Source organism: Panthera uncia (assembly GCF_023721935.1).
Source record: "Panthera uncia isolate 11264 chromosome B2 unlocalized genomic scaffold, Puncia_PCG_1.0 HiC_scaffold_24, whole genome shotgun sequence".
In the NCBI taxonomy this organism is placed as follows: domain Eukaryota; kingdom Metazoa; phylum Chordata; class Mammalia; order Carnivora; family Felidae; genus Panthera; species Panthera uncia.
This window is the reverse complement of record NW_026057580.1, coordinates 107,939,754-107,963,181: the sequence shown is the minus strand read 5'-3', so window position 1 is coordinate 107,963,181 and position 23,428 is coordinate 107,939,754. Positions and strand designations below refer to the sequence as shown.

At 43.9% G+C, this 23,428-nt stretch overlaps 1 protein-coding gene across 1 annotated transcript in view; it reads left to right on the top strand.

The window, feature by feature from the left end:
• NOX3 (NADPH oxidase 3) overlaps positions 1 to 23,428 on the top strand; it is a 61,993-nt gene that overhangs the window by 5,062 nt on the left and 33,503 nt on the right. The window contains exons 5-9 of the mRNA XM_049654676.1: positions 5,949 to 6,094; positions 9,343 to 9,524; positions 12,749 to 12,878; positions 18,116 to 18,208; positions 20,636 to 20,889. Of these exons, the coding sequence (XP_049510633.1) occupies positions 5,949 to 6,094; positions 9,343 to 9,524; positions 12,749 to 12,878; positions 18,116 to 18,208; positions 20,636 to 20,889 (805 nt within the window). The remainder of the gene's footprint in view (positions 1 to 5,948; positions 6,095 to 9,342; positions 9,525 to 12,748; positions 12,879 to 18,115; positions 18,209 to 20,635; positions 20,890 to 23,428) is intronic.

Genomic DNA, 23,428 nt, shown 5'->3' with positions numbered 1-23,428 from the left:
CATTCTGCCGCAACCAGAAGAATCGGGACTCTCTTTCTCCCTCCTTCCCTCACAAATCCCTGGAGAGAAGGAAGTATCCCCTCGGGCCCTCTTCTGCTTGAACCCCCACTGCCTTGCGGGGCTCCCCAGCCTCCCGGGACTCCCCGGCAGGGTCAGACTGCTTCTGAGAGCCAAGGGCTCGTCCCCCACCGCCATGGCAACCAGCAGCGCGGGGCTGTCTCCATCCCCGGCAAAGGCAGGAGGGTGGGGAGAAAGCTCTCTGCTTCTCCCAAGCCCTGACATAGCAATTATTACATTTCACACTAACTAAGAAATGCGGCTGGCAACTGCGCTTTTAGAAGGAAAAAAAAAAAAACAAAAAAAACCATGCTAAGCCCTGGTTTCGTAGATATCCCTGTGCTTTTCACATTTTGTCCTTCTGCTGTATTCACTTGGGAACAGCTGAAAATGTCCCCGTGCTTATTTTATTAGCATCGCCCATTATGCTGCTTTTCAAATAGCCGACTGGCTTAATAGAGGTGTGTAACCTTGGTAGAAGTGCATCCACATCGAAGTTTGCATGCCAGCCCCTAATTTCTCACCCGTTCTTCTGTAAGCTGAACTGCAGGCTTTAACTGGTCAAATCATTAAAGGATGTAATTAGAGGCTGGTGGAAGGAGGCTGGGGAGGAGGAGGGGAGAGGCAAACTATCTCTAATCAAGGGCATCACGGAAAACGCGGTGACAGGAACCCTTCTTTTGGCTTCCTGCCTTCCCGCTCGCCTGCCTATGATAAGAGCTGTTGGAGCAATTCTCCAACCGCTAATAAATCATTTTCAGGGACCTGTAACCCCAGTGGTATAAAAATCCCAGTATCACAGCCTCTTCGTTCTTATTAACGTGGATCTTTTTGGATTCCGTGGTCCACAGCAGACCTTGGAGATCCTTCCAGCTGAACAGTAGTACCGTGAGCCTGAGCTTCCTTCAAAGGGGGGGTGTAAATACTGACCCAGGCGGCATACATCCAGTAGGTGCCAGGGGTGTGCAATTACCCACGGGCGGCTCCTGATGAGCTGCTAAAATTAGTTTACAAACCTCAATAAACATAAGAGGTGCCAGAGGGAGAGGGGGACAGAGGATCCGTAGTGGGCTCCACCCTGACAGCAGAAAGCCCGATGCGGGGCTCGAACTCACGAACTGTGAGATCGTGACCTGCGCTGAAGTCGGAAGCTTAACTGACTGAGCCACCCAGGTGCCCCCTGTCTAACATGATTTAAATGAGTAGCATGCACGGGGTGCCGGAACCTATGTAGTCCTGCAGAAATCAGTCCACACGCTTGAAAGTTTGGGGGGCCAAGGCTCTGGCTGGTAAAGCACAGCCAGGATTTGTCCCTGGGTCCTTATTTCCGAAGGCTGCTTAATTAGGAGGTGACTAACTCCAAAATGACTGTTATCACTGACAGGCAGGCAGAAAGATAGCAAGAACTGACCGCCCTTCCAAGGTTCTCCCTCAATTATGCTTCCTTTGATCTCCTAAAAAATGAAAAGAAGGAAAGAAAGAAGGAAAAGAAACTTTCTCAGGGCAACTGGCTCTAATTGTAGCCTTTATGATTTTTTTTTTGTTGTTCATTCTTCAATGAAAGCTCCTTATTTGAACTCAGAAGTCCACACACCAATTAAATGTGCATTTTGTGGCTTGTCCAAGACCACTGCTCTCTTTTAACTGTAGAAGTACTTTGGTGAGAAAATAGGATTGTGGAAAGACCCGGTGACAGCATCTGTTAGCCTGGCATTTGGGCGGATTCTGGAAATGGGTGTCTTAGGCTCTCCCATGAGCTCAGCAGAAAGTCCTCAGAGGGGCCAGGGCGAGCGCACAGGCATAACTGATGGTATTGAATGTGCCACAAAACTTAAAAAGTCCCTTTAAGCCAGTGTTGATTTTGAAAAATTATTAAAACATGCGTTTCGTGTTTGCATTGCTTTCACGTTGGACTACAGATCCCTTAGGGATGATAAATGGTCCCAGTCAACTTCGAAGGAGACGTGGGAGCCAGAGAGCTGGCGGGAAGCCGAGATATTGCCTGGTTTCAATCAATGCACCCATTTTACAGATAAGACAGCAGGCTGAAATAAATGAAGGAACTGAGAGGCAGCCTTCTCGTGTCCTTCTGGCTGTAGCAAATCTAGTTTGAGTAGCCAATCTAGTAACATGACAGGATTCTGATGAGTAAGAGAGGGGAAAATCGAACCATATCACTATTTGATCACATACTGGAAGCACCCAGCAGATGACATGACTACCCACATTAAAATAACTGAGGTGTGTAAAGGGAAGACTAGAAAACAGAACATACAATGTCTGGAAAAAAACACAGCAAAATCAGTATCTCCTGGGTTACCTACCAAGCCCCAGCAGCCATGGAGTTGGTAAGTGGGATACCTTAAGTTCCCAGCCAAGATCACAATAAAATTAGGGTCAGACCTAAGAGGAAATAAAACGTTCGGACAAATCAAGTGGCACAGGTAGTTTTCCCTCTGAGAATTCCTGGGATAAATAAAATAAGATATCCTACTTTTTATCTTCTACGTGTAAAAAGAAAACGAGATGGAGGTAGTTAGAGCAAAGGAGCATTTAAGACATGAATTTTAAAGTACATGAAAACAAAACAAAAAAAAAAAGCTAGAAAGAGTAGTTTTCAACATATTCCCTCAGGAGCTACCTCTTAAAAAGCATCTTGAGTTTTCTCATACTATTTCATTAGTTTCTTCAGCTCTGTTACGGGAGACCTGGCAATAAGAGTAAATAACTAGTTCAATATCTTTGCTTATTCAATAAGTGTACTTAAATTTAGTTTAACAGTGTCAAATTCTCATGTGGAAATCAATCTAATAGAAAATAGATTGTGATCAACAACTTCTTACCCAGGAGAAGGATGTTATAGAATGCAGAATAAAAAAGACACAGAAGCTATCCTGTGTTTCCCTTCTGACTGTCACATGTGGATTATGGAATTGTAAGTGTTGTCACTTAATTTGGCTTGAAGCTCAGTATCTACTTCTGTAAAGTGGGGACAGCTCCTCTCTGTCTGATGTGCTTTAGTCCGTGGAGGAGAACTGAGGACAGCCAGGGGCAGAGGATAAAGGAGAGAGAGGTAAAGATTTTCCACCCACCTGCAAGGAGAACTCCAAAGGTTGTGATTATTCTTATGAGCTAGTTGACTCTAGATTAAAGACACCAAGTGAACCATTCAAAGAGCTTTAGCTAAGCCCATAGGAGAAATTAGTTTTCAGTGAACAATAAAGTATAAAAATTATGAATCAGTGAAAAGAAACAATATAACTTAAAGGTCAAAGATTGAGCTCTGGGGCACCTGGGTGGCTCAGTTAGTTGCGCATCTGACTTTTGATTTTGGCTCAGGTCATGATCCCAGGGTTGTGGGATTGAGCCCTGAGTCGGGCTCTACACTGAGTGTGCAGCCTCCTTACGATACTCCCTCTCTCCCTGTGCCCCTCTCCCTGCTCGTGGGCTCTGTTAAAAAAAAAAAAAAAAAAAGAGGGGCCCTTGGGTGGCTCAGTCGGTTAAGCATCCGACTTTGGCTCAGGTCATGATCTCGAGGTCCGTGAGTTCGAGCCCCACGTGGGGCTCTGTGCTGACAGCTCAGAGCCTGGAGCCTGTTTCAGATTCTGTGTCTCCCTCTCTCTCTCTGACCCTCCCCCGTTCATGCTGTCTCTCCCTGTCTCAAAAATAAATCAACGTTAAAAATATATATATATAAAAAAGAAAAAAATTTTAATGGGCCTCCGATTCAGGCAAACAGGGTTTTATCCCACCTTTGCCGTTAATGGTCTACAACTGCCTGAACTTCTTGAATACTGGTCTGTAAAATGGCAATAAAACTGATACCTGGGGATTAAATGAGGTAATACGCATAAGCATTTATAATGGTGTTTGAAGTATACTAAGTATTCAATATCTGCTAGCCATGAGAAGTTTTACCTATTGCTTTCTTTAAACTTTAAGATAATTACCAGAAAACGGCAATTAGGAATACTGCTGAACATGTTTGTGTTCAATTTAGCAACTAGTTTCCATTTCATCTTGAGCATATTGGAAGAGATGGTTACTAGACAAACTTTCTAGCTTCGTGGATGCTGAGACTAAACAAGGCAGCTCCTTCACAGACACACCACATATAGTGACAAATGGAACACAAGGAAGAAACACAATGCCTTTTGGGTGCCACTCTCACAAAACCCATAAGGAGAGAGTCAACATCATTGACTCAGAAATATGATCATGTGCTTTGCCTTCTTAGATGAACTTCAGTCAAAAGCATATTCAAATTGAGTTCTGACGTGAAGGCTGCAGGAAAATGTTCACAAAACAGGTATTAGCACTACCCCATCCGCATCGGCAGACAACCTCCTGACCCTTTCTCTCTTTCTAGCTCATTGTCACTCAGCAAATCCTTATTAAGTACATACTGGTAGTAAGCAACGTGCCCAGTGTTGATGTTTCGAGATGAATAAGCCCTGAGGCGTCAGGTCCGTTGGGCAACATAGATGTAAATAAATATTCATAACAATAATTCCTGGGAAATGTTATAGTCAAGGTATCATTGGTGCCTGTGGACCTGACGAACAATTTCATAGAAAACAACTTTTGGGTTGGGTCTTAAAGCATGAATACAACTTTGCAGCCCAGAAAAGGGAATGGCTCTGATCGAAGGAATTCAGGGGGCAGGGAGAAGAGCTAAACAGCAGTTGGTATTTCTAAATAAATCTGCTGCTAGAACTACAGAGACCAACATGCTACCAATATTCTCCAAAGTTTCTGCTGTTCCTTTCTCCTTCACTCCCCCACAACTCAACCCACCATGGGTAGTCATGAAGGATTCCAGAATTTGCATACAATGTGTGGAGACTATATATTAGCCAATTCTACTTTGCATGGTGGACGGGGGTTCGGGGGGGCAATGTAGCAACTGGGAAGCTATCTACACCCTGGGTAATGAATTCTCATTTCACACTTGAATCTGATCCCAGTGGCTGGTATCAGCAGGTCACCCAGTAGGGCTTCCATTTGTAGGGAAAGCATCAGGAGATCCTCGTCTGGATGTTGTGACTGCTAGCTTCCCCCCAGATTTCACAAGACAGGGACGAGTGGCATTGAGCACCGTCTCCTCGGGCTAAATGATGCTGTGTTCCCAAGCTTGTTCTCTTCATTTAAAATTTAAACATCACAAATTCTCAGAATTAGAAAACCGAGTTTTCTTCTGAAGAGTATACAGAGAGGATTAGTTCTATAAATACCAGTTTATTTTGATCCTCTAGGAATAACACATGCAAATATATTGTGTATATGCGTATGTGTAGGAGTACATATACATATATGCTAAAATGTATAAAGGAAGAATAGAAAATATAATGTCTGAAAGCGAACAAAAACTCTTCCCTGGAATCTATCATAGATGTCATATGCACACATGTCCATGTATATGATATACAGTATTCTAGGATAATGCTCTGTGATTTCTTGGAAACTATATTACATAAGATATAAAATATGGAATACATATGTGTGTGTATATATATATATATCTCACAGGATATGTTCTATACAAAATATGGAATTATATATACAATGGAACATATATGTAATTATGTTGTGATATCCTAATACCTATTCCACTTGCAGAATGAGCACATGTTTATAATTAAATTATGGTGACTTAAGACTGACTTCATTTCTTCCTATCATTAAAATGGATGTGGTGAATCATACCATAGCTTTAGAAGTAGCCAATCCACTCCATTCAAGACACGGTGAAAGATGCACCAATAAATCACTCTTTGGAGATCACAAACACCAGAACAGAGAAACGTGACCGTAGAGACATCGTGTCGTTGGGTAACCACAAAGGAAGAAATCCAGATGGCGCATGTCTGACGTCCTCTCCTCAACTGTAGCCATCCACATCGTGGCACATTTGTGCAACCTGGAGCACTATCGCTGGAGCCAGTCCACGGAAGCCGAGGGACTTCTGGCTGCACTTGCCAAGCTTGGCAAAACCCCAAATGAGAGCTACCTCAACCCCATCCGGACCTTCCACACAGTGAGTCCTTGCAGGCTCCCGGGTTTCTCATCTGAAACACCCTTCCTTTTCCGATCCCTTGATCGGAAGCACTGGGTTTCAAAAGCTTTAATCAAAGAGCTGGAGAGAAGTTTCTGCCAAAGCTATTTTGAGGGGCACGTCGGTGGCTCAGTTGTTTGAGCGACTGACTCTTGATTTCAGTTCAGGTCATGATCCCAAGGCTGTGGGGTCGAGCCCTGCATGGGGCTCCATGCTGAACGTGGAGCCTGCTTAAGATTGTCTCTCTCTGTCCCTCTGCCCCTTCCCCCACTTGCATGTGCTCTCTCTCTCTCTCTCTCTCTCTCTTTCTCTCTCAAATTAAAAAAAAAAAAAAAAAAAAGATATTCTTGAGGCGCCGGGGTGGCTCAGTCGGTTAAGCGTCCGACTGCAGCTCAGGTCATAATCTCCCAGTTCGTGAGTTCCAGCCCCACGTCAGGCTCTGTGCTGACAGCTCAGAGCCTGGAGTCTGCTTGGGATTCTGTGTCTCCCTCTCTCTCTGTGCCTCCCCTGCTCACGCTCCGTCTCTGTCTCTTGAAAATAAATAATTTTTTAAAAGTATTTTTTTTCATAAATGTTGCTAAGAGTTTATAAGCAGGAAGAAAAACTGATGCCCCTTAATTAATGTATATCAAAACATAAATAAACCCAAATAGGAAATGCAGCAACTTATTAGAACCCTGACATTTTACATTTTAAAGCAGCTCACGATTAGGTATTTTGCTGTTGTTGATGGTAGCATCATAAAGAATGTGAAGTGCCATCTAAATCCAGGGATTATAAATTGGATGTCTTCATTTTCAACTTGCAAATTGCTTTTGGATCTCTTCTCCTGTGTTGTATTTTGGCACACATGTGCCTGGCTGGTCTGCCAAATCAGATACTGGGCAAAGCAGCTAATTTCATAATCAGACCTGCATGGCTAGTAACATCATTAATGCTAATTACCTGTGTGCCCAGAGTGGCAGCACATGTGAGAAACAAAAAGAAAGTGAAAACCCACCTATCGAGATTAAGACAATCCCCTCCCTTCCATCCACCACCTACCCCTTTCTTCCCGGTTGACCAAAATATTTGAGCACATACTGCCCTGTTGGAATATGTATCCAACGTGGTGACCAGGCTAACGAATCAGTATTGCCCAAGAAGACCCCTAATACAATGTACTCCCGCAACGGAAAACCCTCTGTTACCATCTGAGGCATCTCTTTCATGACCATTTTGCCCAGGGAACCTTATTTGAAGAAGCGAAATTCAAATTTTGGGGGGAATTCTTCCATGGCACGTCCCTAATTATCCTGAGATGATTTCCCATATCAGGCCATTGATTAAGTAGAGCTACATTTTCCTGGCTGACAACAATTAGAAGCACAAGCTTCAAAGTTATAAGTTAAAACCAACGATGGCCATAAGCCCGTGGGAAGGCCTTCGGGGTCACTCATTTGAGCCCCAGTATTTATCTTGGCGCTTACCGGGGTTAACTCTTTTCCCCCGCCAAGGCTCTGAAAAGCTCATTGTTACAGACAACCAAGAATAAGCCTTAATATTTTGAAAAGGCCATACAGTGAATAGTACTTATTATGAATGCTTTTAAAGCAATTTAACAAGATAATCAAGTTACTCCAATATAGTCATCTCAAAATTTTAGAAGCAGTATACTATGTCAGTGCTCCTTAAGTTCAAGTAATACCTTAAGGTGAATAATACCTACCTTGGGGTATTTGGAGAAAGATCAATAATACGAATTGGTACGTTTGGAGAAAGTATCAATAACACAAAGTGTACGTTATAGAGTATTTCCGAACAGATGCAACGGGGCTATTTGAAAAGATACACAGCGAACCAAACCAGTCTATAAAAATATGTTGCAAGAAAAGGGAAGTGGGGATTTGCTTTAAAAAGCAAAGAAGAGTGATTTGAAATTAGCACGGCCTATGATATAAACGGATTTCTAAAATGCCTGAGCACTGGGTGGCTCAGTCGGTTAGGCGTCTGACTTCGGCTCAGGTCAGGATCTCACGGTTTGTGGGTTCGAGCCCCCCATCAGGCTCTATGCTGACAGCTCTGAGCCTGGAGCCTGCTTCGGATTCTGTGTGTGTGTGTGTGTGTGTGTGTGCCCCCTCCCCCACTCACACACTGTCTATCTCTCCTTCAAAAATAATAAACATTATTTTTATATATAAATAATTATATATAAATATATAAATAATAAATACATAAATATAAATAAACATTAAAAATTTTTAAAAATTAAATGCCTGAGTACACTTGAAAAAATAACATATCTTTTCAATGTTTTAGACACACCCTTTCAATTTTATTTCAACTATTTGTTCCATGAAGTAAAAAGAAACAAGAAGTCCCTATCCAAATTACCTTGAGATCTCACAGCAGCCCAAATTAATGAGATTTTACTGACAAAAGATACAGTGTGAGTTTATTGAGCTCATGGTCGGCTCAACGATGGTAACCCAACATCTGAATCCCAATGACTTGGCAAGAATATGGAAAAGTCACAGCAAATACAAAGTGCTCTGTGATTCATATTCTAAAAGGCTAGGTAACCATCCTCTGCACTCACAGGTCAGAACTCTGGCCTTTTGACCGTGTCTCCCAGAGTAGAATAGCTGTATATTTATTGATCACCTAGGATTTACAAAGCCTTATTCCAAGCCTCCCTGAGGTGGCATGAAAGAAATGCAAGTCATGGCCCTTCCAATTAAAAAGCAAGAGCAAGGAATAACTACCAGGGGAACAGAATGTGCAGCTGCTTTATTAGGAGCGCCCCTGAGGGATCTCTCAAAAAAAAAAAAGTGTTTATTAATGTTAACATGCAATTAAGCATGGCAATCCACACTTTTATTTTAAAAATCAAAAACTTGACACTTGGATTTATTTGCCAATATTTTATCTTAAAATGCAGTGTTACATATTGTCTTAATTTCAATTCACCATAATAACTTTGACCTGAAAGTTGATTTATACAGATGGAAAAAATGTAAATGATTAAATGGCATTTGATGAAATTTGAGCAAAGCGAACGTGTGCCATCAAATGGAACAAAAGAAAAGAACGGGGAAGCTCCCTTCTTGAGTCATAGGGGGACCCTTTTTGAGGCTAATATGCCCCTGATTCGAATGTTTTGATTTACTCCCTGCTTAGACTCTCGAGTATTGACCCTAACATGGAAAATAGAACCAAGATATCAATGTCCCGGTGCTTGTCTCTCTTAGAACACCATCACCGTGTTGCTGACGACAATTGCTGGTGTCACTGGGCTGATCATCTCTCTGGCTTTCATCTTGATCATGACCTCTTCCACCGAGTTCATCAGACAGGTCTCCTATGAGTTGTTCTGGTACACACACCATGTGTTCATCGTCTTCTTTATCAGTCTGGCTATCCATGGGGCAGGGTAAGTCCATACTGTGCTCAGAGTGTAAGATTTTATCTCTGTGAACCTCAAAAACCGTCTTAGAAAGCCCTTTGGATAGGGAATCATAAATGGCAGCGACTAAAGGAACATTCACCAAGGCAAGCGCCTTCTTTTGGTAACTGGAAAGAAGCAACATAGATGGTGAAGTATGTTTATTTTTCTTGCTAACTCTGTTGTGGAGACTTGACATGTTTATAAGATGCAGAAATTTTAATGAATGCTGGAAAACAGTAGACCTGTTTCGCTCAGAACAAATTTCTGTGATCCAAATTGCATGCGATTAGTCAAGATATCTATTTTGGACACCCAGATTCCACTTCTGCTTAACCGGAACCACCCACTAGGAAGCCCTGTGTTGGGGAGAGAATGGTGTGTGAGATGACGGTCAGACCCAGGCTCTGCCCCTAGTCATCAGGGTGGCCACGTGCAAGTCCCTTGTATTCTCTGGACCGCAGGGTACCTGAGTGGCTCAGTCGGTTAAGTGTCCAACTCTCGATCTCCACTCAAGTCATGATCTCATGGTTCGTGGGATGGAGCCCCGCATCAGGCTGTCCACTGTCAGTACAGAGCCTGCTTGGGACTCTCTGTTCCCCTCTCTTTCTGCCCCTTCCCCACTAGTTCTCTCTCTTTCTCTCTCTCAAAAGTAAATAAACGTTTTTTAAAACTTCATTGGACCTCAGTTTTGCCATCTGACTTCTAGGATTCCTTCTCGCCCAAACATCCCATACAATGGGATTCGACACCTGTCTGAAACTATTACTTTCCTCCTCAGGAAGCTAGAGCAGACCGTGAATCACGACACCCTCAAATACAATGTTTTCAGTTCTTCGAATAGTCCTAAAATGGCTCTGAACAAACCCACCAATGAATGTCTATTAGCTAGTTTCTTCCAACATTAATTATTCCATACACTGATGCCTTTTTTTTTTCCATTTCACAATTTTCAAAACACATCAGTGTGCACGATCCATTTGACCCCAACAACAGTCCTGTCCAATAAAGACGGTGGTGTTATCCCCCACTTCATAAGGACGAAGCAGGTTCAGAGGGTTAAGTGATTCCCTCCAGGTCCCAGGACAAACAAATGCCAGGGTCAGACGTAGGGCACCAGGCTTCAGACAACCAAACCTTTTCTGGTCGCAAGCCCCACAGAAGAGCCCTTCACTTCCTCACGTTAAACAGCCCTCCACACCTGCAGGAGTGTGGCCGAGGAGGTCGCAAACGTCCTGCGTGGCTCTCCATGAGCTCTTCCTCTGCTTCCCACACCAGCAGACGCCCTCCCCTATACAACTTTTCCTCCCATCACTGCAGCTGCTGAAGCCCGCCCCCCAGGGATGTCTTTTACCTGGAAAACCCGTCCATCTCTCTGCTCATCCTTAGAATCCTAGTCACCAATGTTCACATTTACGTGCTGTCTGGCTAATGGCTTTCTAGTCTTTAAAATTTCGGCAGTTGCCTCTTCTGCACATGTGATCCCTCACCCTGACTTTCTGTGTTTTGGGGAGCAGGATGGATGGTCCCAAAGGGCTCCCCCCTCAACGACTGTCGGTCCCTCTCTCTCTCTATGGATTCTCCTCCTGAGGCTGGGGCAGTTACCCCGAAGCACATTTGAGGGGCTCTTCATAATCCACATGTGTCTAGAATTCCTCGTCCCCCAAATTACACACACAGCCCCCTGATCCTGCCTCCTTGCCTTCACACAAGAGGATTTCAATGGGTGGTGTTGCGTTGGAGATATTTTTTAATATCCAAATAACATTTCATAAGATGAAATATTTTAGTCGTTTTAACTTAGTTGAAAGGCTTATTTTGGGATAAGGGTCTCATTTAATCCTCTCAGCTTGAAGTATTCTACAGCTACTGTTTACAGCGAAAAGTAATTTGCAAATTCTATACAAAATGCCAAGTAAAGGAGGATTATTGGAATGTGTTAAAGCCCACTAATCTTTCTATTATGGGATAGCATAGATGAAGACATAAAAAATTTTTTAATTTTTAAAAAGATACTGCATCTGTGAAATGTTCTGAGGTTTCTTTAGGTAATCTAGGCAATGTTACCTAGAGCTTGAGAAGGATGGTGTTAAAATTTACAGAATCTTTTCCTCGGGCCCCATTTATTATTCACCCTTCCTGTGTCTGGGCGTCATGTGATCACGGGAGATTCACAGATGTTGTGCTCTCCTAGCTCAAAGGGAGGTTATCAAGTTTGGATGACTTTCATGAAACAACCCGGGCCAAAGGCCAAAACATCAGTTCCCTAGGCTGACGTGTAAGGTCCCTAAGGCCATTGCCTCTCTCTCCTCCTGTACCCAACGGTGCAAAAGGAGACATGTTACTTCACATGTTACTGCCCATGACGTGAGCCTGTATGATGCTAGAGTTTCTCAGCACCCTGTTCCTCAAAAATAAGTCAACGTATTTTCTTCATAAACACCTAGGAATTGAGGAATTGAACAACCTCCAGATTACATAGCCTCAATTCTTAGACTTTGTGGCCCAGTGCACCAATGGGGGTACCGAAGCGGCTTGTCAATGGTCAGTCAGTACTACGTTTGGGGCGAACATAGCATAGTAGGATTACAGGACTCTTGCTCCAGTGCTCCATTCACGAAGGCAGGCTTCCTTTTCTCCCTCAAATTCATCAAGGTAGTTCTGAAGACATACTTCACACTGACCTATTTTGACCCTGTCAAACACTACGCCTGCTCGTGGTCACTGGGGAAAAGAGCCATCATCATTCAGGACACTTCTTGCGACTTCACTTGAAAACTTCTAGGTGCGCAGACACAAACCAAAAAGGGTAGAAAGTTAAATAAATCTGCAAAAGACCCGAATAGTACAAAGTTAGCCAATTAGGCCGAATCAGCAATCAGGACGCGATGTAACCTAATTAAATTCAACAGTCTACAAAAGGGTGTGTTCAAACAATTTCCCTTCATTATGAATTCTCTAATATAGACACTTTCAATTTAACACAGGATACCGCAGAGGGGCACTTCTTTTCTGGGATCTTCAAAGTTACTTGAAGCTTCTTAAATTCCTATTTTTAAAGATGCTGAGAGAAATGAATGACAGCCCAAGTTTCAAGACAGTTGAAGCGTTATTTCAGAGCCCGCTGCAGAGCATATATCTGTTGTATCACAAGACTGCACAAAATCAATTTGAAATATTTAGGTTTGGTTTTGTTTTGTTTTAATGGCAAGTCGGATTGTTCGAGGCCAAACTCCCGAGAGTCAACTGCTCCACAATGTCACCTTCTGCAAAGACCACTACGCTCAGTGGCAGACTGCTGCCCAGTGCCCCACGCCTCAATTTTCTGGCAAGGAGCCTTCGGTAAGAATGAACCCAAGAGCTTTTAAAAATAGCTGTCGCCACAGTTAAAATAACTAGAGCTTTGTGTGCTTGAGAAAAGAACAGCCCATGTCACCACTAGACAAAGCCAGCTCTTTATTAAGTGTGCTAATGGAGAAACCTAGTTATGGATCATTTTAAAAAGAGGTTTACTGCCAAAAGGGGTCTGTCCGTTTCAAAACGTGCTCTTGCGCTCCCACGTCCATGGGGGTGTCTGATATGGCAGAATGAGCAGCACTGCAGACAGGAACGACCCTGTCTCCGGCTTGCCTTCCTCTCTGCTCCGCAAACTCAGCCCCCTGCCCCCCTGCGGAACTGCCCTCTCCATTCTGGGAATTACTGGCCGCACTCCTCCAATGAACATCAAGCAACAACCGCGTGAGAAGGATGCCCTCCTTATTAAAGCTTACCTTCTTGCTTCCTACAGCTTTGGGGATCAGAAAAAAATTGGGGTACTAAATGCATTTACTTCTTATTCTAATTAAGCTCCCATAACTGAAATAATGATGTTAGGCAAAAAAGAGAAGGATGCCCTCTTTATTAAGCTTACCTTCTTGCTTCCTACAGCTTTGGGGATCAAAAAAACTTGGGGTACTAAATGCATTGACTGCCTATTCTAATTAAGCTACATAACTGAAATAATGATGTTAGGCAAAAAGAGACCTAATTCATTAGAGTCGATCATCATGTCCGCAAGATCTCAAAAGGAAGATTTCCTGGGCATGCTGTAATGCCTTTGTGACATAGGTACGTAGAAATAATGATTCTATTTGGTCTCCTCAGGTTTCTTAGAACAATGCAAACCTTGGGGCACCTGGGTGATGCATGAGAGCAAATAAATGAGGCCAGCAGATTAAAACAAGAAGGAAACAGGGTCCCCCAGTAGGGATAATAGTATATAAATGGTGGAGATTCAGGAAATTAAGTCATCAACTTATGACGACTCTAATGATTGACTTTTTCTAAACTCTTCAAATACATTAAATGAAGCGCTGGATTATAAAAGTCAAAACTGCTGGGAGGAATGTTTAAAACCGAGAGAAACGACATAGATGTGCCCGTTAGACTGTGGTTCTTTTAATGGTCAGTATAGATTGTCTCTGTCTTAAACTCAACTATCGGTAGCCACTGCCCAGCCTGCATAGTAATGAGGAACAGGAATGCTTCTCTAAAATCTTCCAGCTACAGCGTCTCCATAAAAAAAAAAAAAAAAAAAAATCAATACTCTCCCACACCTCATGAATACAGACCAGAGCCTGCTCCAGCAGTGTTTAATTACTATTAAAAGGGGGGAATCTTACCCATCTGTCTAACTCTCCCCTGCTACACCGCCTTGCACACCCAAACTCATATTGTCACTCTTTCTCATTATTTTTAATGGATCCTGGTTCAAAGCATGTGTGGGCTGTGCAATTACTGCTTGGCTGAAGGTGCAGTATTCCCTCTGATGTCTCATAGACACTGAGTCCGGGAGGCATCCCAAGGACGAGGAAGGGTTCCGGCGTTTCACTGCACCGCATCTATCCATCGCTTCCTCTTGGCCCCTCCTAACTGCATTTTCACGGTAGTTTTATCAATGGAACATTTATCAATTCACCTTTGGCGGCGCACCGCTGTCCGGGTTAGGACGCAGAATGCTTTGCACACAGCCCCGTGGGCACCGAACTGATCAAGGGAACCAATTACCCCTGTGGTCCCCTTCTGTCTCGGACTCACAGACGCATACAAGGCTCCGGACTCTAGAACTGCTCGTGCAATCTATTCTCCAAAGAAGCCTGGTCGTTCTCAGTCGGAGAAGCACCTTATTTTATTTACCTACGACGTCGACAAGTGACAGCGACAACAGCAATAATAATAAGGCTAACGCTGGTTTAAATTATTAGGGAATGATGTCAACCGTACAGGAGGAAGCTTTACCTGAGGTAGAGTCAATTCAGCAAAACGTTTTCTAAAAGGCTGTTACATTCGTGCCGCTGCACGGTATGGAAGCTTCCGAGACGTGGTTCCTGCCCCTGGAAATCTTATTGTCTAGACAAAGAGGCCATTTTTAAACACACACATAAAATAAAATCAGAGCAGCATGTTCTTATTTTCTTGGAGGAATGAAAAACCAGGAGGGAAAGTGGAAGAAACAAGTTTCATTACTGCAGCTTTTAAATCAATGTAGCTTTATTTCTATCATAAAATATTCACTGTAGCATGGCTTCCTGAGTATTTTTGGAAAAGAAAAAGTAAAGCAAAGAAGCCACGGAGTATGTTAGCATTAAAGAAACTTAGATACCTAATAGCCCCGCCCCTTAATTTAGCAGACGGAGGGCTAGCGGCCCAAGATTTAGCTTCTGACCTATGGTCACAAAGGCCATCCCCAGGAAAGCCACATCAAGAAGCCAGAGCTTCAACTCTGTGGCTGTGAACTTGCATCTCTACACACTTCAACATTCATTCTGAAACTCCAGCCTTCTCCCACCCCTCATTTTGTCTGCTGTCTGCTGCTATCTATGTGCACATACCCCTGACGCTGTATTTATCTCTGTGAATAAAGCTAAAACATTTAAGAGCCTGGAGGAAACCCAGCCAATAATTTTCTCCACCTGTCTCATTTTACAAAACAAAAGATTTGAACACAAAAGGCCCAACGCTCCGGGCGCCTGGGTGGCTCAGTCGGTTAAGCGTCCATCTTCGGCTCTGGTCACGATCTCACGGTTCGTGAGTTCGAGCCCCACGTCAGTCTCTGCACTGACAGCTCAGAGCCTGGAGTCTGCCTCAGATTCTGCGTCTCCCTCTCTCTCTGCTCCTTCCCTGCTCACGCTCTGTGTCTCTCTCTCTCTCAAAAAATAAATCAACATTTTTGTAAAAGGCCCGGGATTTGCCGCAAGGCATAGGGGAAGAACGGTCACCCAAGTTCTACCTCACACGCGCCCCTCCTGCTCTGGGGCATGGCCTCCTTCTGTCTTTACTAATTCTTGTCTATCCAGGTTACTGCTGTAGGTAACCTACTGTTCACCTCTGGCCACCCCCATCCCTCACTCCTTAACTCCTAGGGGCTCCAGGAGTACCATCACCGTGTAACCAAACTGGGCTTTTTCCTCCCGGAGCATTTTATATACTAGAGTAGGGATAGAGCCAAGGATTAATAGCTTACATTCTCCTTCCTGACTTACTGTACGAGGAAAAACAATCCACTCCATTTTATCAACATGGAAAAATCAGAGCCCGAGACTGATGTGACAGCACCAAAACGAAGTGTGTGATGCTTAAAATGTCCCAAAGTGGGCATGCAAGATTATTTGTAAAAATACACAGAGACTATGTGAGTGGTTTTGCAAATCCCTCTCTAAGCTTATACAGAAAGAATTGCATTCTTGCTATTATTTCTGTAACTATCCACACCAATTCTCAAAACGCTTTCTGGTTCTTTCAAGCAGGAGAGACCTAAGGACTCACTCCTTTGGTCCAACCCCATCCTTCTTGTCTACCCCCTTGCTATCTTCTCCCTTACTCTGTGCATCCTATTGCCTCACCCACAGCATAGGTGGACAAAAGGTGTTGTTCCCTCTGCTATTCCGAACACGTTGCTGAACCCCACTGAGGCAGAAAAGGATAAGTGGGTCAAATTGCTTTGTGTTGCCTGCATAAATTGAGCCTTTATCAGGCAAACAAGAGGCTCCCGGGGGGAAAAAGCAAGGAGGGCTGATGTAGGTGAGAAGAGCTGCCATGCAAACAGACCCAGCAGTAAACAAAAGAGAAATAGAAACACAAGAAAGATAACAGAAGCAAAAATAACACTGAAGGGCTTGTGACCTGTCAACGCAACAGACAGAGCAGGATAACGGGTAAGAGAGTAATGATCAAGAAAGACGGTGAGTCAGCCAGAGAGGGTCTAGCGAACCTGAGTTCAAAAGAGTGAGGCATCCTTCCCACTCCCAAGGCCGTGTGCTAGGAGGAAGGTGGTGGTGCCTTTAGAATCCCAAGCAGGGAATTTAGGGGAATTAGGAAAGACTTGAGTTCCAGTCCTGGCTCCCCAGGATCCGGTTCTATCTCCTCAGGCAATTGTACCCATTCCCACAACCTCGGGGTTTTTTCTTCTTTAGATGAAGAATTGGACTAGACTTCAAAGAACTCTTGACACCCTCAGATTTAATGAAGACTGAGCCTCTAATGTTTGGTAAAACAAGGGTCAGTACCAATGCCAGCATTAGACAGAAAGAAGCATGATTACACCGCAAGTACACAGGCCAGGCAGTCAGACCCCTCTGGGGTCAGGTTTTTCTGGTGCACCTGATTGCCTTTGCGACCCCGGAAAATCTGTTTGATCTTGCCGGACCTCAGTTTGCTCTTGTGTCAAACACAGAGAATAACCATATGCCTCGTGGGGTTGTTTGGTACCCAACCTAGCATAAGTCTTCCACCGTTTTAAGTTACGTCCCTTCCAAGGGAGGAGGACGCCGTATGTTATACACACCCACCGGTACAAGACTAGCCTGCTGGCAAACCGATCGTTAATAATGCAGATGATTCTCATAAGAGGTTGACATAGGACGGGATCTATTAAGAATTAAAATGTTCACTGTCACAACTGTCAAGAAGATAGTGGTGGATTGTGTTCCGATTCTGAAAATCTAGATTTAAAGTTCTGAGACACTCCTTTTACGTTTTATTCCTTATAACACTGGATATGCATGCCTGTGTGGGTGTGTGTGGATACGGTTGTGGATTTGGGGGCTCCTTCAGGCAGACCCCCACGTTGTGACGCACTGCTGGCCCCCCAAAATTACTGTTCAAAATGCTTTTATTTCATTTCCCATGTCCTTTGTTGGCTCAGGAATATCACTTTGTAAGCCTTTGACTTTGGCTGAGTTGGGAGCATTTATGACCCTATCACATGTAACGTAAACATCAATCTGCTTTCCTATTTCTTTGCAAATTCAATTATTTCTAATTACATAAAGGCATCATTGATCAAGTAAGCATAAAAACCAATACAGAAGAGTTTAATCTCTTAAATAAGCTTGTACACTTCAAGGAATAATTGAATGTTATAGTATTTAATACAAGGAGATATCTTTATTGTTGATAACTGGCCCAAAGTTAAAGGAAAATGTCTGAATCCCATCATGTTATGTATTGATTTCGTTCAAATTGAAAATATTTGGATTCTATTTTCATTTCCTTTTCTTCTCTCTCTCTCTCTCTCTCTCTCTCTCTGCTACTCTCTGCAGGCTTGGAAATGGGTTTTAGGCCCTGTGGTCTTATATACGTGTGAAAGAATAATTAGGTTCTGGCGGTTTCGACAAGAAGTTGTCATTACCAAGGTATGAATGTAGCTTTATGTCTGAATAAAAGCCTGAGTGTAGATGAAAATTTTTTATTAGCCCAAGTTTTTAATTTGCCATTTTTATTGCAGAACTGCCTGTAATTTAGAGGCCCATCTTCTGTTCTAATAATTGCTTGTATCCTGTGCATCTTTTAGTGTGACTAATTTTACTGGGGACAGGGATCAGGGCTCCAGACTGGTACACAGAATTCTGATAAAGGTTTACGGTGCAGCATAGAAATCATCTCTTTTTCTCTTTCTTTCAGTTTCTCACCAGGGGACTTGGGTCGGGGGGAGGGGGGGTTGGACCGGCAGGGGGACTAAGCTTTACGTTGGTCATGGTAACTTACAGTACAATCACTCCCTTCAGCACACGAAGTCGGGAATTTTGCAAGCACACAAATAATAGACCTACATTTTCAAGGGCACACACTCCCACTTGGGGCTACTGGCAGAAGATCGGGGAACAATCACCCTCAGGTTCAAAGTGGAAGTATAACACGGAGCCCCACCTAGTGAGTGAGGGCTCTGGGATTTTTTGCAAATTTGCACCCTTCCGCACAGCTCTCCAGTTTTACCAGGTGCTGGAGGAAGATGTGAGTACCTTGACTAGGTACCTGTGTAGGAGACTGAAAAGTACCAAGTACCCTGCCCCCGGTGTTTTCAACCTCCAAGAAGAAATGCTGTGCTAACCAAACCTATATTGCTAATACAATATTAACAGAGTCCTCTATCTCCTTAACTGTCTTCATGAAAACAGATGCATAGAAATTGCTTCATATTTCTGTTTTAAGCTCTTTCCGTGTTGCTGCTTTTAAGTTAAGCACCAAAGGATATCAGGCTACGTCAAAAGCCAGACAGTAAAACTTCTGGAAATCCACTAGAGCCGTTACTAGGGAGACAATTTAACAGCAGAATCAGAACAAATATCAGTAGGGAGATGGGAAACAGAACTAATGATTAAAATGCTGTGAGATTCTCTTCCGAATGGAAAAATACTGTCACAGGATCTAGACGTTTGATTTTGTTCCCTCCACCTCCTGCCACAAAAGAGGCCATGGGGGCCTAGAGAGATTTTTTTTTTTTTTTCAGAAAACGATGGAAATCGAGGAAGGGAAATTAGTTCTTTCCTTCCGGTAAGCACCAAGTTGCAAAGCTCTTTTTTTTTGTTGTTTAAGGTTATTTATTTATTCTGAGAGAGAAAGAGAGAGAGAGATGTAGAGAGAGAGAGAATCCCAAACAGGCTCCAATCTGTCAGCACAGAACCCAATGTGGGGCTCAATGTCACAAACCATGAGATCATGACCTGAGCCAAAACCAAGAGTCAGACGCTTCACCAACTGAGCCACCCAGGTGCCCTGCAAGGCTCTTAAAAAAGTGATTAAGAGGGGTGCCTGGGTGGCTCAGTAGGTTAAGCATTGGACTCTTGGTTTTGGATGGGGTCATGATTTCGTGGTTTGTGAGTTCAAGCCCCACGTCGGGATTGTCACTGACAGTGAGGAGCCTGCTTGGGATTCTCTCTCTGCCTCTCTCTCTCACAGAATAAATAAATAAACTTTAAAAAAAAAAAAAGCAGTAAGAGGAGTCCACCTAAAACTCAGAGCCTAAGCAGGACATTGGAAAAGACCCAACTAAAACAAAACAAAACAAAACATTTCACAGTGAATTTGAAGATTGGTTTCCACCTAGAATGAAAAAACTCACAGGGTTGGGGCACCTGGGTGGCTCAGTCAATTAAGAGTCCGACTTCGGCTCAGGTCATGATCTCGTGGTTGACAAGTTTGAGCCCTGTGTTAGGTTCTATGCGGACAGCTCAGAGCCTGGAGCCTGCATCGGATTCTGCGTCTCCTGCTCTCTCTGCCCCTCCCCCACTCATGCCCTGTCTTCCTACATCTCAAAAATAAACATTAAGAAATTTTTTTTGAAAAGAAAGAAAAAAATCACAGGGTTAATCAACCAGAGATTGAGAAAATGTACAAATTGTTGAAAACAGTAACAAACTCAGACCTACATTTTAAAAACATGGAGATAATTCTGTAAGTATTTTAAGAACTCAAGGCATAATTAACTGCAATGACTGATAGGCTAGCTTCTATTCTCTTGGTCTGCTCAACTGTGCTACCCAGAGCTTGGCCATTTGAGACCTAAAGTCACAGGCCAGACACCACATGGCACCGGGGTGCAGCTACCCACATCTCCGACAGCACCCCGAAGGAGACGAACGTCACGCTTGTTAGAGTTGCCCAGCCAGATATGAAAGGGATGGCCAAGATCCTTGGAAGTTGACGGCAAATGGTATATGTACATTATACCTCAAAAGAGCTGATTTCAAAATTTAAAAACGTCTGATGGAGCAAAAGCCAGTCTCTTCTTCTTTAACCTGAGGGGGGAAGAAAAAACAAATGATTCTCTTGCTCTGATTTAGGTGGTGAGCCACCCATCTGGAGTTCTAGAACTTCACATGAAAAAGCGAAACTTTAAAATGGCGCCGGGGCAATACGTCTTGATACAGTGCCCGTCCATATCGTGGCTGGAATGGCACCCCTTCACCCTCACGTCGGCCCCTCAGGAGAACTTCTTCAGTGTGCACATCCGGGTAGCAGGAGACTGGACGGAAGCTCTGTGTAAGGCCTTTGGGGCCGGGGGACAGGCCCGGAAGGAGTCCTGGAGCTTGCCAAGGTCAGAGCCCGTTTCTTTTTTACACACAAATTAGAATTGTAGAACAAATAAGGCATTTTAGTGCATCGACGTGCTTACCAAACCCAGCAATATCTTTATTCTAGAAGGGCAAGTTTTGACCCGTTTTTTAACTTTGGGAACCTATAGAAAAAGTATAATTTAGTAGATTTCCAGTAGAGGCAAGTACATTTCTTTAAAAAAAAAAAAAAAAAACAAAAGTCCAACAAAGGCAGGCAGTGATCCAGGAAGAAGGAGCATTTTGCTTCCTCAGCTCCAAAACCACCCTTGGCTAATTATATGCAGCCTGTGATGAGTAAGAAAGCCCTGTGAACTTTTCTGCTCTTACAGTCAGAGGTCTTTAAATTATATTTGCCATTTTGGTCTTCATAAGGAGGACACTTCACGGTCAGAATGAATCCGGTGGGCCCCATCCACTGGAGAAGGTGCTAAACAATTACAGATGGAAGTTCACAGAAGGACAAAGTGATCTCAGAGTCAAGAAAGGTAGTTGTGCCCCTTCATTCAGTCAGTCCTGCGTGTGTGTATACAACAAGTGTCAATTAACCTCCACCGTGTGTCAGAAATATGGAGATGCCCAGGCGCTGCCTCCATTTTCTAGGACCCCGGGGGGGGGGGGGGGCGATGGAATCAGCATCAACCTGCACGCAGAGGAGTTTGTTGTCCTGCAAGGGAGATGCACGGGGGGCGGGGTCTGAGAAGGGTAAAGAACACCAGTAGCACGTGGACTCATTTCCTAGGGTTGTGGTAACAAAGGAACACAAACTGGGTGGCCTAAAACAACAGAAACGTATTCTCTCCCAGTTCTCGGGGCTCCGAGGCTGAATCTAAGTGACAGCAGGGCCAAGCTCCGTCTGAAACCCTTCGGGAAGAATCTTCCCTTGCCTCCTCCCGGCCTCTGGGGGTTTGCCAGCAATGCACGGTGTTCCTTGGCTTGCAGCCTCCAACAGTTCAGCCTCTGCCTTTGCCATCGCACGGTGTTCTTCCCTCCGTGACTGTGTCTCCGTGGCCTCTTCTTATAAATCCTGGTCATATCGGATGAAGGGCCCACCCTCCTCCTGTATGACCTCATCTTAACTTGATTAATTACATCTGCAACAACCCTGTTTCCAAATAAGGTCACGTTCTAAGGCACCGAGGTTAGAACTTCAACATATCAGCTGGGAGACACAATTCAACCCACAATGACAGCCTATTCAGACAGGCCTGGGCACCAGACCGAAGTCCCACCGTAAATTACCAGGCCTTGGCCTCCGTTAGCAAACAATGGCTTAAAGTCGATTCCCACTCTTACAGCAGGATTACCCAATAAGTAGGCAAAACCCACGTTTAAGGCCCCCGAAAAAACAGGGACACACACAAAAAATGTTGAGAAAAACGGTTGGAAGAATTTGACATTTCAAAAGACGCATCAAAAGATTCCCTCTTCTCAGGGCGCCTGGGTAGTTCAGTAGGTCAAGTGTCTGACTTCAGCTCAGGCCGTCATCTCATGGCTTGTGAGTTCGAGCCCGGCGTCGGGCTCTATGCTGACCGGCCGCTCAGAGCCTGGAGCGTGCTTGGGATTCTGTGTCTCCCCCTCTCTCTGCCCCTCCCCTGCTCTCTCTCTCTCTCTCAAAAATAAATAAACATTAAAGACATTTTTAAAACTAAAAAAAAGAAAAAAAAGAGAGAGAGATTCCTGCCTCTGCCATCCTTGGATGGTGTCAGGAACCACCAAGCAGTAGCCACCAGCATAAGAAACTAGGTGTCGAATGCTGTCAGGACGCACTTAGGATGGGACTTTCGGAGGGCAGGGCATTGTCTGTCCCTGCCTATATGTCCGATGCCTGGCACAGTGTCTGATATGTGTTGGGTACATAGTAAATACGTAATGAAGAAATTAACGAATACCTGGACCCAATAGGGATGCTTCAGCTCATTTATTTTAACAAATATTTACAGGTGGCGAACTAGGCACTAGAATAAACGTAAGGCTCAGAACCTATTTAGCCAATTGTCCCTCTTCCCCCCTCCCCATGAGTCACTGAACTGTAACCGTGTAGCACTGGGCTTGGTCACGTTCACTAGGTAGGAAGAGTCACATGCCTTCATTTCAAAGCCTGGAACCGAAGAATGGTGTGATAACAAACCAAGTACGGTAAAACCTCGGTCTGCGAGCACAATTCGTTCTGGGACATGCTTATAATCCAAAGCACGGGTATATCAAAGCGAATTTCCCCATAAGAAATGATGGAAACCCAACCCAATTATTCGGGTTCCACAACCCAAAAATATTCATGTAAAAATGATTCCGATACTGTAACATAATACGAAATAACAAAGAAAACACGCAATATTAAAAAAAATAATAAACAGATTAACCTGTACGTACCTTTGAAAACCTCTGTGGCTGGTGTGAGGGAGACAAGAGAGAGGAGGGTCGTTGTGTAGGACGACTTTCATTATCACTAAGGGAATCACTGCTATCTGTTGGCTCAATGGGATCCTTTTCTTTTCACGCAACTTTAACAAAGAACCTACC